This window comes from Phocoena sinus, chromosome 3 (genome assembly GCF_008692025.1).
Source record: "Phocoena sinus isolate mPhoSin1 chromosome 3, mPhoSin1.pri, whole genome shotgun sequence".
Classification (NCBI taxonomy): domain Eukaryota; kingdom Metazoa; phylum Chordata; class Mammalia; order Artiodactyla; family Phocoenidae; genus Phocoena; species Phocoena sinus.
This window is the reverse complement of record NC_045765.1, coordinates 67,145,812-67,158,997: the sequence shown is the minus strand read 5'-3', so window position 1 is coordinate 67,158,997 and position 13,186 is coordinate 67,145,812. Positions and strand designations below refer to the sequence as shown.

Below are 13,186 nucleotides of genomic sequence, written 5' to 3'. Positions count from 1 at the left end.
AACTGTTTTACCAAAGCCTTTTATACTGCAATTTTTTTTCTCTATATTTCTCTTTGAACAGTGCCTATTTTTATGTATGATGAGACCAACACAGAATTCTCAGAACTGCAAGGGACCTCCAAGTTCAACCCCCTTTTTCCAAAAAAAGTCTCAAAAAGTTTTATACATGAGTCCTCAGAGTATACTGAATAACAGATATCACATTTTGTTTAAGATTTAATTTAAGGATGGAGAGAATGAGGAAAACTCTCAGCTTCGGAAGGCAGAATTCTTTTACTATAAGAAAGAGGTTCTGATCTCTAAATCTAAGATGATACAGATTAACTTTATTTTCAAACTTGGAGAAACAGAGCTGAATTTAGAACGCTCTCATTTTTTTTTTTCCAGTCTATATCCTAAGCTGCTTTGGCTGACTAAATTTCTATTAAATAACAGTATCCTTTCTCTTGGCTGACTAGAAGAACTACATGTTTTAAGAAGAAAAGAGTTAAAAAAATTAAATAATTCAGTCTTATGTCCTTCCCTCTGACTAAAGTAGAAGCCACTTCCCCATTATTTCATGATTAATATGAAAAAGTACTGGAACAATGAGAGGAAGTTCATCTGTTTCCAGTAGTAACATTCTGGTTTCTGTTGGAATTCCATTGGCAACAGAAGGAAGCAGCATATACCACATGCCTGCCCTATTACAATACAAAAAGCTGTCAACTTTGAACTCTTTTGAAATGTTAGTAAAGTAGAAAAGATGATTGTGGCTTTCCTTCAATATTATTTGGGTAACCTAGCCTTAAAATAGTGAACAAACGTAAGTCCTTTATCCTTAAGGCAGGACCAAACCAAGATATTAGTGGCCTAGGTAAGCTAATAATTTGGCATACCTTCAAATGGATACTTTTCAAATATTCACTCAACAGGTGTTTGGGTGAGGAGCTGGGCATGGCAGGCCTTGAGAGAGAGTGGAAAGGGGGCTGGTGGGGCCTTTTAGTTTGCATACTCTATTCAGTATAACAAAGACCATGCAAACTGATCAGGCTAGATCTCTTTGGAAGGCAGTTTGGTGACCATCTGTAGATTTTCAAATATGCCCTTCCCTACTCCAAGCTGTTTATCGAGGCATTAGTAACTGCAGCATTTATAACTGCACTGGTAGCTCCTTGAAAGGTTACTGCTTTATATTCTTTTCTCTACCTTGTTGCATTCCCAGTGATGCTTTCATACTCCTTATAGATCCAGCCTCCTTTCTATACCATGTACTGAGTGTTCGTTATGTGCCAGGCACCGTGCCAGATACTAGAAATATAAAAGTGATTAAGATACTTTCCCTGCCCTTAAGGACACACCTAGGGTAGGGGAAAGATTTACAAATAATACAATACCAAACTGATGAAGCCTATAGCAGTAAAATGGTTATTACTAGATATTACTGGTAAAATGCTCTGAAATCCTTTCTTAAAATAGAAGGTATTTTGAATTTGCCTCCATCTCTGGAAATCTTATCTTGGGTAAGGATTGGAATGAAAAGAGAGTAATGTTTTCATGCCTCCAGTCCTCTGCGGCTGTAACTGAGATGGGAAGGTAGGGATGTGGAATAATATCTACGTGAAACTTAGCCCAAACCTTTCACTTTGCATATTCTTCCTCAAATAATTTTGTCTCTCAAACTTGCTATGTGATACTAGGGGAAGGATGAAGGAAGCTCACCTAGTCCCTGCTACCTGTGTAGCTACACATCCCTGGATCCAGATAGTTTCTCCCCTTCAAAATAATTGCAAACAATATTAAAACTGCATGCAGGAACTATTCCAGCTGGCTTTTGGCTTCCTCTGATGTACACTCCTTGAATAAAGCAGTGGCAAAATTAGATTTAAAATAAGGAACATAAAAAAAAAGTACTACTTGTACCAGATCTCTTCAAGGTTCTGCTACGTGTGAAACCCTGAGCCCTGGCATTAGAGTAACTAAATGCATCAGCCAGCTGGCGTATGTATGCACATGTTATGAAATACAAAAACCTTAATAATAAAAAAAACCCTTATTTTGAAGGCATACTTCCACATTGCCTCTGGGTACTTAAGAGTCCGTGAGAACCAGGCATCTGGAATAAAATAGAAATACAGTCCAATAAATTCCCAAGTTGGAAAATCCTCCTATTTCCTTACCTGCCATCAATCCATCTAAAGAAAACCACATAGCCATATTTTCCTCAGATAAAGGAGACATAAAAGTATTGATCCTTCCTTGGCAGGTAGCTACTACTAACCACAATAAGCACGAAGAAAGAAACTCTGCAGTCTACCTTTCTAAAGCACTAGCCCCGCCAACCTTAATTTTCACAACAGGACCTTTTTGCTTCCAGGCAATTCCTCAGCAGAACAGGACCCAGGTTATTAGGCTACGACATTTCACACAGAACCATGATTAGTTCTGCCTTACCCCCAATATTACTATAACCACTCAGTATTTCCAGGGCACACCTCTTTTTCCAAGTGTTTTAAATCTCAATGCATACAGCTATAAATACTGGTAGACAGCTTCATAAGCATTTTCACACAGTATTCCTGAGATAATTAGTAAATGAGAAGACTGTGGCCTCTAATAGCCACTTCATCTTTAGCAGTCCCACACTGAGACATGGCTCTCATGGCTGCCTAACCAAGGTAATGTGTGGTTAAGGAGAGGTGCTTATGCTGGGGAATGTGCTAGAAAGTGTGGGGGGCATAACAGATCTTAGACACTATCCCTGTCCTGGAGGAGCTGAGAACCTTGGGGCTTAGCTGGGCCATGCTGTGGATTTAAGTGCTCTAAAATATAAAGTACGATGTAAAACACTTTCTGTTAAGAAACAAGAATAAAGATCTGCCAGGCAAAAAACTCTTTGTTCTTCAACAGAACAGCCTTAGAAACAGACACTTGCCTATTCATGTTAGTAGCAATTTAGTAGAGACTTTTTGTAACTCTGGACTTACTTAAAAAAATTGTATGAGGGGTATTTGTCAGGGGTGACTGACAAGGCTAAGTATTTGAGAACTGTACAGTCTCTGATTTATTCTCTCATGGTTCAGCACCCAGAGGGCTGCTTTTGCCCAACAAAGGCAGACAGGAGGTCCAGAGAGCCCCAGGACTCACAGTGCTCCTGCCAGCACCCACGATTAAACCTTTCAGCCCTCAATTAAAGATCAACATGGTTGCTCAAAAATATTTATTTAAAAAGGCAGTCATCTCAGCCAGTCGAGATTATATTACCACTTCATAAAACTCGAATAAATCCGAAGCAGGGCATCTGTGAATCACGGAAGAAACATGAAGTTGTGATGTTTTCTGCTGCTTCTTAAAAAGCTACCTTTTCCACCCGTGATTCTGTTCACTTCCCAGAGCGCCATCGCGCGCGCGCGCTCACACACACACACACACACACACACACACACACACACTCACGCTTATAATTTGCCCCCAGAGGTTCACGGATTTATGGCTCCCGGTTTAATTAAATTTCCTGTAGTGACAATCGAAATCGGCAGCGTGCGGCACAGTGCGGGGCTCCCGTGCCCCCCTCTCCAGCCCGCGTGCCGACTCCAGGGGGGGCCCCGCGAGCGCCCAACTGCCGGCACCCGACCACCGGCACCCACCTGAGCTTCGGCTGCTCGGGTCGCCGCTTCCGCTGTGCGCCGGTACTTTCGCCCCGGCCGGCAGGCGCCCGCCCCGCACTTCCGCCCCGCACTTCCGCCCCGGCCCGCAGCCGCTCGGGCTGGCATCAGTGGATCCCAGCTCTGAGCCGATCGTTCCTCTGAAGGGTGGCCGCGCTTGGGCTGTTACGCATGAAAAGAGAGATACAAGAACCAAGGCCACACTGTTTAAAAAAAAAAGTCCACGGAAAAGTGACCTGGCATGTTTGGGAACCATTAATAACGAGCCTCCGGTGTGAGAAAATAATGAGTAATACTCAAAACTAACACTTATTGATTGCTCACCATCAGCTTTACGTTCATAACTTGATTAATACTGCGAATAATCCTATTAAGTATTGTTAGTACCATTTTACAGAAGAAGAAATGGAGGCTTAGTAGCTTGCCCTAGTTCTCAGAACTAGAAAATGGCAGAGTTGAGATTCCACCCGAGGCAGTCTGATGTCGGTATCCCTGAGCTTACCACTATGCCCTCAGTATGTATTCAATGCTTTAAGAGAAGATACAAAACAAACCAACGTCAGGAATGAATCCCCTAAACAAACCACATTGGTTATGTGATAACTTTTAGAGGGCACATCTAGAAAGTAGAGTTTTCAAATTCTAACTTTATCACTTCAACATGTGCTAACAAAAGAGGGGATTTTGTGACTGTCAACAGACTATGATTATTTTGGAGTTGATACACTTTGATAAGACCTAATTTATCTGAAAAAAATTTAAAAAAGGAAAAAAAAATCAATCGACAAAGTATGCTCCACCTAACAGTTGCTGGTATGTTATCTTTAAAGAAGTTATCTTGGGTCTAGTTATAAACACCTTGGTGGTACATGCATAACTTTGTGGAGTGATAGAAAAGCTTCCTAGAAATGCGACTCCAAATCAGCTTCCAAATCTCATTTCTTGCTGGAGAATGGAAATACTGTAAATTGGATTTATGACACCTGATTTCATCCACTGAACGAGAAGAATGACTCCACCCAAGGCCACCAGTGAAGGTTTTTAGCATTGGTTACTGGTAAGTTTCTCCAAAGAGCCAAAAATTCACAAATTTTCAGAATTTGAATTTAATTAGTAAGAATTTCTTGGATTGTTCAGACCTCCTCATGATTGTTTTAGTTGAGGGTGGAAGTCCCGTGAAATGGCTGGGCATCCCTGAGAACTCACTGTAATCGATGCCCAATCACTTTGGGAGAGCTTGGCTGAGTGCTGCGAGCCCAGAGGACCAGTTTACCTCTAGGTGTAAGATTCACAGTGCTGGGCATATGAGCTAAGCTTGGGAAAATGTCTGAAGGCTGACCAGGAAAAATTGTCTCCAAAATTAAAAAAAAATCTGCCAAAGCAAAATTAATAAACATTGGGCTTCCCTGGTGGCGCAGTGGTTGAGAGTCTGCCTGCCGATGCGGGGGACACGGGTTCGTGCCCCAGTCCGGGAGGATCCCACGTGCCGTGGAGCGGCTGGGCCCGTGAGCCATGGCCACTGAGCCTGAGCGTCCGGAGCCTGTGCTCCGCAACGGGAGAGGCCACAACACTGAGAGGCCAACGTACCTCAAAAAAAAATAAAAATAAAAATTAATAAACATTTATTAATGGTTACGAACTGTAATACTGCGTCAGCTATATTAATTGCTGGATTCAGTGTTCAAAACAATTTCGTTATATTTGAAAACAGTTTTTAGATGAGATGCTCTTCCTGAGGGAGAGTTCTTAAATATACATGATGAGTGTTGAGAAATCACAGCATATTTTAGTTATTTTAGCTAAATTATTTCAAAAGCAAAATTATAAAATCTTACATAGCAAAATTATGAAGTGTGAGATGTATATAGACTTTAACATGGTTCACATGATGTGAAAAGTAAGAGTCTTAAGAGAATATGAAGGTCTTGGGACTTCCCTGGCGGTCCAGTGGTTAAGACTCCCCACTCCCAACGCAGGGGGCCTGGGTTCGATCCCTGGTCAGGGAACTAGATTGCATATGCTGCAACTAAAGATCCCGCACACCACAATGAAGATCCCGAGTGCCGAAACTAAGATCCAGTGCAGCCAAATAAATAAATAAATTTATTTTTTTAAAAAGAGAGAATATGAAGGTCTTAGTGTAGCCATGGGTCTTGTGCAATTTTGTTCACTCAAAATGGGCTTGTCATTGTCATAGGCACTTGATCTCCATCTCGTCCTCTAGGTCTGGACTCTAATTCCAAGCTATGCTCTTGGAATCTGGATAGGACTAGTGTAAGGATCTCTGTGTTCTGGAACATCCATTCAGAACTCACATGGGTTGAGTTGTCTCTTAGATCTCAAGGCCCTGCAAGCTTTGCTGTCAGTTCTGAGACAGAAGCCTGCTTTAGAGGAAGCCTCCTTGTAGAGCCTGGTCCGCAACTCCTGAGTTAACTCCAAGGGTAGTTTAGAAAACACATTACCTGTTCTTCCAGCGATGGCCTGGAGCGAGGCTGCCTTCAAGACCTCCTAAGGGCTGGACGTGTGGTGAGGAGTGAGGCATCTTCACTCCCTCCTGCCAGGCTTTGCCTCTTAGAGAGCAGGAGCAAAGAAATGGCTTTTGTTGTTAACACTTTCTCTTGAGAACACCTTAGAAAAATAATGTATGTCCTGACAGTTAATGACTGTCATTCATGCCAACTCTATTTTACAGTAAACTGGCCCTGTGCTGCCACTGAAGAAACATGCAGTATGAACTTTGACTAGGAGGGACAGCCCCAGTAATTGCCCCAACTGGGTGATGTGATCATGATGGTGGAGGTATTTAGAAGCCTGGTAGGTTTCCTTCCCTGGTTTTTTTCTGGTCTTTATAGTGAGCTTATTTGTTTATCTCATGAACATCTCATCCCCAGTACTGCAAACTCTGTGGGAAGTCATCTGTAGGGACCAGATATTGTGTTATGTTTAAGGTCATGAGAAAAACAGTGGCAACCTCCCAAAGAAAAGACTGGCTTCTGAGTCTGGATATGTTGGGTCAGTGGGGTCGCTGTTGACTCCCCCAGGCCAACCATTACAGGAAACAGAATTACAAGTCTGTCTTACCAGGGGAGAATGGATCTCAGTAGCCTGATTTCTATATTCCCCTTGACATTTAAAACACTCTGCTCTTGTGCCAGACATTCAGAGGAGAGTGAAGAAAATTTTAAAAGGAGAAAAATGTTTATTTGTTTTAAGGCTTTCTCAATAATCCACTTATGCCATTTACATTAGAGAAACTTTCCATGTAAACACCATTAATTATGTAGCATAAGAGCCAAATAAAAATGCTAAAAAATAAAAGTAATTGTAGAATAAATTAGTGTAGCTTGAGTGCACATATATTATACAGAGACTGCAGACTTAATACATTTTATTGAGGGGGGTGGATTTGTAATTTTCTATTGTTTGAACTACTAGGATGGAACCAACAGAAATGACATTTTACAGATGGATACCAAAGCTGTTAAAGTTTAAACCCATACTGGCAATGAAATTATGGTTTTTACGGGGGCCTTGACTCATGCTCCCTCTCTATATCTGTCTTGAAAAGACTATGGGAGGAGTTACAGGTTGAGTGTTCCATGGATTTCCCCAGAAGGTTTGCTGGAACAGGACCTGACTGTCTACCCCAAAATCAGTAGACTCCAGCATCTTCTCAAGTGCAGTAACAGAAGATGGCCTGTGTCTGTGTGAAAGGCAATGAGTTGTGTGTACCCTGCCAGGCAGAGAAGGGCAGAGACTGAAGCTGCTGAGGAAATCTGGTGTGGGGACCTTGTAATAACAGTGACAGGAAAAATGTACTTTACCTTTTGTAGTATTTTAGAAGTTTTCATGTGTGTTATTTATTTTGATCCTTCACAGGAATGCTGTAACATAGGTAGGGCGTGTATTTTTACCAAGCCCATTTTCCAGACAAGGAAATTGATGCTTTGGGGAGGGAGATCACAGTGAAAGCATGTCCTAATTCCGATCTGTATTTTTTCCACTACCACACTCATATTTCTTTTTAAATGTAAATGAAAAACTCGTGGTTTAGTGTATAGCAATATTTTGTGCTATGTGGCATCTTTTAAGAACATTTGAGTGCATTTACATCATTTCCTCAGGGAAAGCTTTGTTTTACTTAGAGGAGCAGGAAATGGAGTTGAAATGGGAAAAGTTTTTCATTTTTATGGATTAAACCCATCTGTTATGTTCACTAAGCCTGGATCATGGAGGAGGATAGATTTCTCACAGCATAAAGAGAGGAGAGAAGAGGAAAAAGTGCTTCCTTCATTCCCTGCTTCAGATCCATGACTATCCAGGGAGTCCTGTTCAGACAAAACAGGGCAGCCAGCCCATCAGTCAGAAAGAAACACGTCCCCACACTCTGTGGAAGAACAATCTTCCCAGGGTTGAAGTTAACACTTACTGCTCAGAAGAGTTCTGAGGGATAATTTTTTCCACTGCTTTCAGCACCTTTCAGAAATCTACTTAAATATTTTGCTATATTATCTACTATGTCTGCACAACACAAAGTAAAGGGAAATTATCTTTCATTCCTTTATTGGGAGTAATGCTTACTGAGTATGTACATTCCAGTGCTAGGCGCTAGAACTCTGGGGTTGAACCCGGTAGACATGCCCCTTGGTGTAATGGAACTCACAGTCAAATCTATAATCAAATGATCACATCAGTAAATATTTACTGATCTTTACTGTAGAAGTCCCTTTATCCAATGAGAGGGAGACTGGTAGCTCCTTAGGTGATTGGAAAATGCAGGTAGAATGGAAAATCATTAAAATGTGTATAGGGGTATATGTGTGTGTGTATGTATGTTTATGTATATATAACAATATTAGTTTTTACTTAAAACACATAAATGAAAATTTATTTGCCAAATTTGGTAGGACCAAGGTGCTTTCTTTGAGGATCAGTCTGGTAACTGAAGGTTTACATTATCTTTCTTGCATAAAGCCCACTCAAAATGTATATCATCTATAATTTTCAGTTTTAGACACTTTAAAGTAGAGGGAGAACTTAAAGACACTTGTGGAGTAATTTGAACTCATTTAGATTTTTATTATTTTTCCTCAATCTTTTATACTTGTCTTGCCTACAGTTTAAGAGCAATTTTTTCTCCAGCTTTTTCAAGTTTTTTCATAGCATTGAACTTAAGTTTTCCTAGAAACAGTGACTCTCTTTTTATGCTCATATTCGATCAGTTTATGTGATATTTAATTAAACTATATAATTACAGTAAACAAGTTCAACTGCCATAAACAGGTTTGGGAACAAAAACAACCCTCTCTTAGTAAGGCTAGAGCTCAGGTGGTGGGGTGGAAGTGATGAGGGTATTAGGTGGCAGAAGTCACAAGCATTTATCATACTCTGGCAATCAGTCAATACATTTTCCAGATGGAGCTGAAAACATCAGTTAATTTCCCAGAGGAGCTCAATTAAAAGAGTTTCTGTTATGATTAAAAGCTAATAAACATTAGTAAGGAAAAGCAGTGGGTGCCATAAGGGTCTGTAATTGGTGGGATGTGACTCAGTCCTGGGGTGTCAGGAAAGGCCTCGCAGAGAACGTGACAGTTGAGCAAGATCAGAGGATGATTAGGCAGCTGCTCAGAGCGGCTGGGGCAGGGGTCCGGAGAAAAAGAATTCCAGGCAGCAGGAGCGGCAGAGTCAGTGGTGTGAGGGCGGAGGGAGTATGTGTTGAAAAGGAGGAAGTGAAAGAAGCCAGTGTTGTCAGAGCCAAGAGCAGACGCTGGGGAGCAGTCCAGGATGAGGCGCAGCGGGGCGGAGGCCAGTTCACACCAGCTTTCTAGGCTCTGAAAAGCAGGGGGATCTTCCTCTCTATTGACCACGGGAAGCTGTCAATGGTGATGAAGCAAGAGTTGGCTTATTTGATCAAGAGCAACAGCTGATTTGTGGAGTTTTGACCTCCTAATCTGATTTGGGCGCTTCAGATTATTTGTTTTTACAATCTCAATACACTAGAGATAGTGGAGAAAAAAAATATTTTCTTAACCTCTGGCACCAGGATATCTCTTAGGGATGGAACTATCCTTAAATAGGAAAATACATGCATCAGCTGCTGGTGGGCAAATTTGAGGATCTGAGCATAGATGTCAAGATCATAAGAGATGCTAAATATCTCTGCTGAGAACGTGGGAGGGAGGGAGAAAGAAGGAAGAGGCGGGTATTGTATTAGTTTCCTAGGGCTGCCATAACAAAGTGGGGGCTTAAAGTATCAGACATTTATTCTCTCACAGTTTGGGAGGCTAGAATTCTGAAATCAAGGTGTCAGCAGGGCCATGTTTCCTCTAAGAAGCTGTGGGTAGAATCTTTCCTTGCCTCTTCCTAGCTTCTGGTGGTGGCTGGCCATCCTGGGTGTGTCTTGGTTTGCAGCTGTATCACTCCACTCCCTGGCTCTGTGGTCACATGGCATTCTCGCCATGCTTCTCTGTGCCTCTTCTCCTCTTCTCATAAGGACATCAGTTATATTGGATTAGGGGCCACCCTAATGACTTTGTCTTAACTTGACTACATCTGCAAAGACCGTATTTCTAAATAAAGTCACATCCACAGATATTAGGGCTTAGGACTTGAATGTGTCTTTGGGGGGACATAATTCATCCCATAACAGGGATGAGGAGGCGGGAAGGATTAAGAAAATGGTGGGAGGTTAAATGGCTAGGGTGGATACAGCCAGTAAGAAATCAATGGTGCTAGGATGGCAGAAAGGAGTAATTCAGGGTTTTCAAGTGCTTTTCTTACAGTGTAAAATGTAGCAGCCTGCATAACATCTCCCCCATTGTATCCATGTGTTGGCTCCCACCTTTCTGTTGAAGGTTCTGGTACCTGTGTTTGCTGACGCTTTGGAGGTAAAGGGGAGAGAGCACATGACAAGTGGAGTCATGGAGAAGGATTTGGGTCCCATGTTAGGGTGATGGACACCAAGGGTGTAAACACAGGAGACCTCACGGAGAACAATTCAATAGAGGCTAGAAAGCTGAACAAAAGTACTTCTGTGACTGTAAATCCCCCCACACCTAGATACTCAGAGAACTATTGGATTTCCACAGTCTCCAGCATGGGGGTTTGGGTCAACCTTATCTCCATCTTATTGGGCTAGGACCAGGGTTTCAAATACAATTATTAAAAACCTTCCACTTCACTTTGTACTGTCAGCCTTTTTAAGGTATGTGCATGACTTTAGCTAAATTAGGAGTGTTTGTGAGTTGCTTAAAAAAAAAAAAGATGGGACTTCCCTAGTGGTCTAGTGGTTAAGAATCTGCCTTCCAATGCAGTGGATACAGGTTTGATCCCTGGTCAGGGAGCTAAGATCCCACCTGCTGCAGGGCAACTAAATTTGCGTACTGCAGCTACTGAGCCCACGTGCTTTAGAGCCCACATGCCACAACTAGAGAGAAGCCTGCATGCCGCAACAAAGAGCCCGCCCACCACAATGAAAGATCCCACATGCCACAACGATGATCCTGTGTGCTGCAGCTAGGACCCAAGGCAGCCAAATAAATAAATATTTTTTAGAAAAAGATTAAAAACCCTGTCTTCTAAATCTCTTGCCCTAGCATTTTCTGAATATAAAAACTCCATGTGGGGACTTCCCTGGTGGTCCAGTGGTTAAGACTCTGTGCGCCCAATGCAGGGGGCCCAGGTTCGATCCCTGGTCGGGGAACTAGATCCCGCATGCTGCAGCTAAAATCCTGCATGCCGCAACTAAGACCCAGTGCAGCCAAATAAATAAATAAATATTGAAAACAAAACAAAACAAAACAAAAAACGAAATGCAGTCTCAGCCCCAGTCCTGGATGGACTGAATCAGAATCTGCATTAAAAAACAAAAAACAAAACTTCATGTGGAATCTCACTTTGATGGCGGGAGAATGTTCTCTGAAGGTTAGTTCTCATTTCTTGTCAGTCTCTCCTTCCTTCTCAGAACACCTTTCTATTGCAGTTCTCCGTTGGTGGCTGAGGCATGGAAGCTCTTACCCACCTTTCACTCAAGTTAGCGTCAGACTCTCAAAATGAGGGAAAGGATTTCCTGTAGTGAGTCCAGATGTTTGTGCTAGCATTATTGCTATTAGCCATCAAGTCTGAGCATTGTACAAAATTAAATCTGTCCTTGAGGCCTGGAAGGGAAGACAATCTTGATAACAGTTTAACATCCTCAGAGTGAAATAGCAGAAGTGGGGGAAGAACCATTATCTCCATTAACTATGATCTCACATGACAGCATTGCTGTTTATTTCTGTGCTTCATTTACGCTGGGATTTAACATAAATGTGTTTTTAAAGCACATTAAAGCCCCCTTAAAACCTAAGTAATTGGCAAATGGTTAGAATAATTAATAAAGCAGTTTTTTCTGTAAGCAGCTTGAAGAAAATGGGAAAATTTGCAGTTGGCAAAGGCATTGTTTGTGGCTAATCCATTATGCCTCTGTGCAGGTTTTCACCCCATATTGTAGGTATTTCATGAGTGCTGAGGCTGTTCAGGCAAAATGAAGCAAAAAGCAGAACAATTATTCCAGAGCCTTTGAACACAGCATGAGATTATGGTTAGATATTTAGGCAAGAAGTCTCTAGGGTCTTCTCCTACTTTGTGAATCCTGCGTGAGTTGTTGGCTGGAGTACCTGGATAATGCCTTCTTTACCCCTGAAGGAGCTGGCTCACCCATCCTTCTTCTCACCTTGTGCCAGGGAAATCGTGTCCTCTGGCTGCCGAGGGAAGATGGACCCTCTTGGTAAACCCGATAGTCATCCCCTTGTGCTTTCAGGAACCAGCCTGTCTCCCCCTTGAACCAAGCTAAATCTGCATGACTCCTGTCTGCTGAGGGAAGTTGTCCTCCACAGAGAAGACACCCATGTCAGGGCCAGGAGTTCTGAGCATGCTGGAGGAATGGCCTCTGAGGCTGGACCCAAGGCCTATGCCGTGTGCTGGGCTCTCTCGTTCTGGACAGGGTTCTTTTCTATAATTCTTGTGTGAGGTTCTATTTCCACAGTTCCTGCTCCGCCCTTATTAGTCCTCATAGCAACCCTTTCATGACAATTATTCAGCAGATATAAGAGGTGCCAGTCTTCTCTGACATCCACATTTTGACCACACCTTAAGCCCCAGACCATCTTCTCATAACTCTATACAAACTCTCAGTGGCTAACTCATGTTTAAAAGATTAGAGCAGAGAAAGAAAAAAAAAATATATATATATCAGCTTGAATTAGCTCATTGGTGCCAGTTACCCTGAAGGCATAAAGCATTCTCAAGTTTTAAACATTTCATTTTTTAAAAAATAACAGCAAGTCAAGTGGGCCAGGATTCAGAAATCTCTTGAAATAGTAATAAATTTTAAAAGATTCTTTCTAAAATCAAGAGTGTTAGCTACTTTCTGGGAAAAAGCAGAAAGACTGAAAAATAACAGTACTTGGGCAGGTGTGAATGTTAGAAAGAAAGTGGGGATCAGTTATTCCCCGTTAGTCAAAGAGACAAGTCAGGAGTAATTGGCATAAGCTTGGTGAAAA

At 42.0% G+C, this 13,186-nt stretch overlaps 2 protein-coding genes across 6 annotated transcripts in view; one reads left to right on the top strand and one right to left on the bottom strand.

Moving 5' to 3' along the window:
* The window catches only part of C3H5orf63 (chromosome 3 C5orf63 homolog), a 33,009-nt gene extending 29,304 nt beyond the window's left edge, over positions 1-3,705 (bottom strand). For 2 of the 3 annotated variants that reach the window (XM_032627813.1, XM_032627811.1), the window contains exons 1-2: positions 3,627-3,646; positions 2,050-2,095 (exon numbers count right to left, since the gene is read on the bottom strand). In XM_032627813.1, coding sequence (XP_032483704.1) covers positions 2,050-2,057 — 8 coding nt within the window. In that variant the 5' untranslated portion in view covers positions 2,058-2,095; positions 3,627-3,646. Of the gene's footprint in view, positions 1-2,049; positions 2,096-3,626 lie in introns of all 3 variants that reach the window. The other variant, XM_032627812.1, reaches the window with a different exon arrangement.
* MEGF10 (multiple EGF like domains 10) overlaps positions 1-13,186 on the top strand; it is a 393,852-nt gene that overhangs the window by 48,554 nt on the left and 332,112 nt on the right. The gene's annotated exons all lie outside the window — the stretch shown is intronic.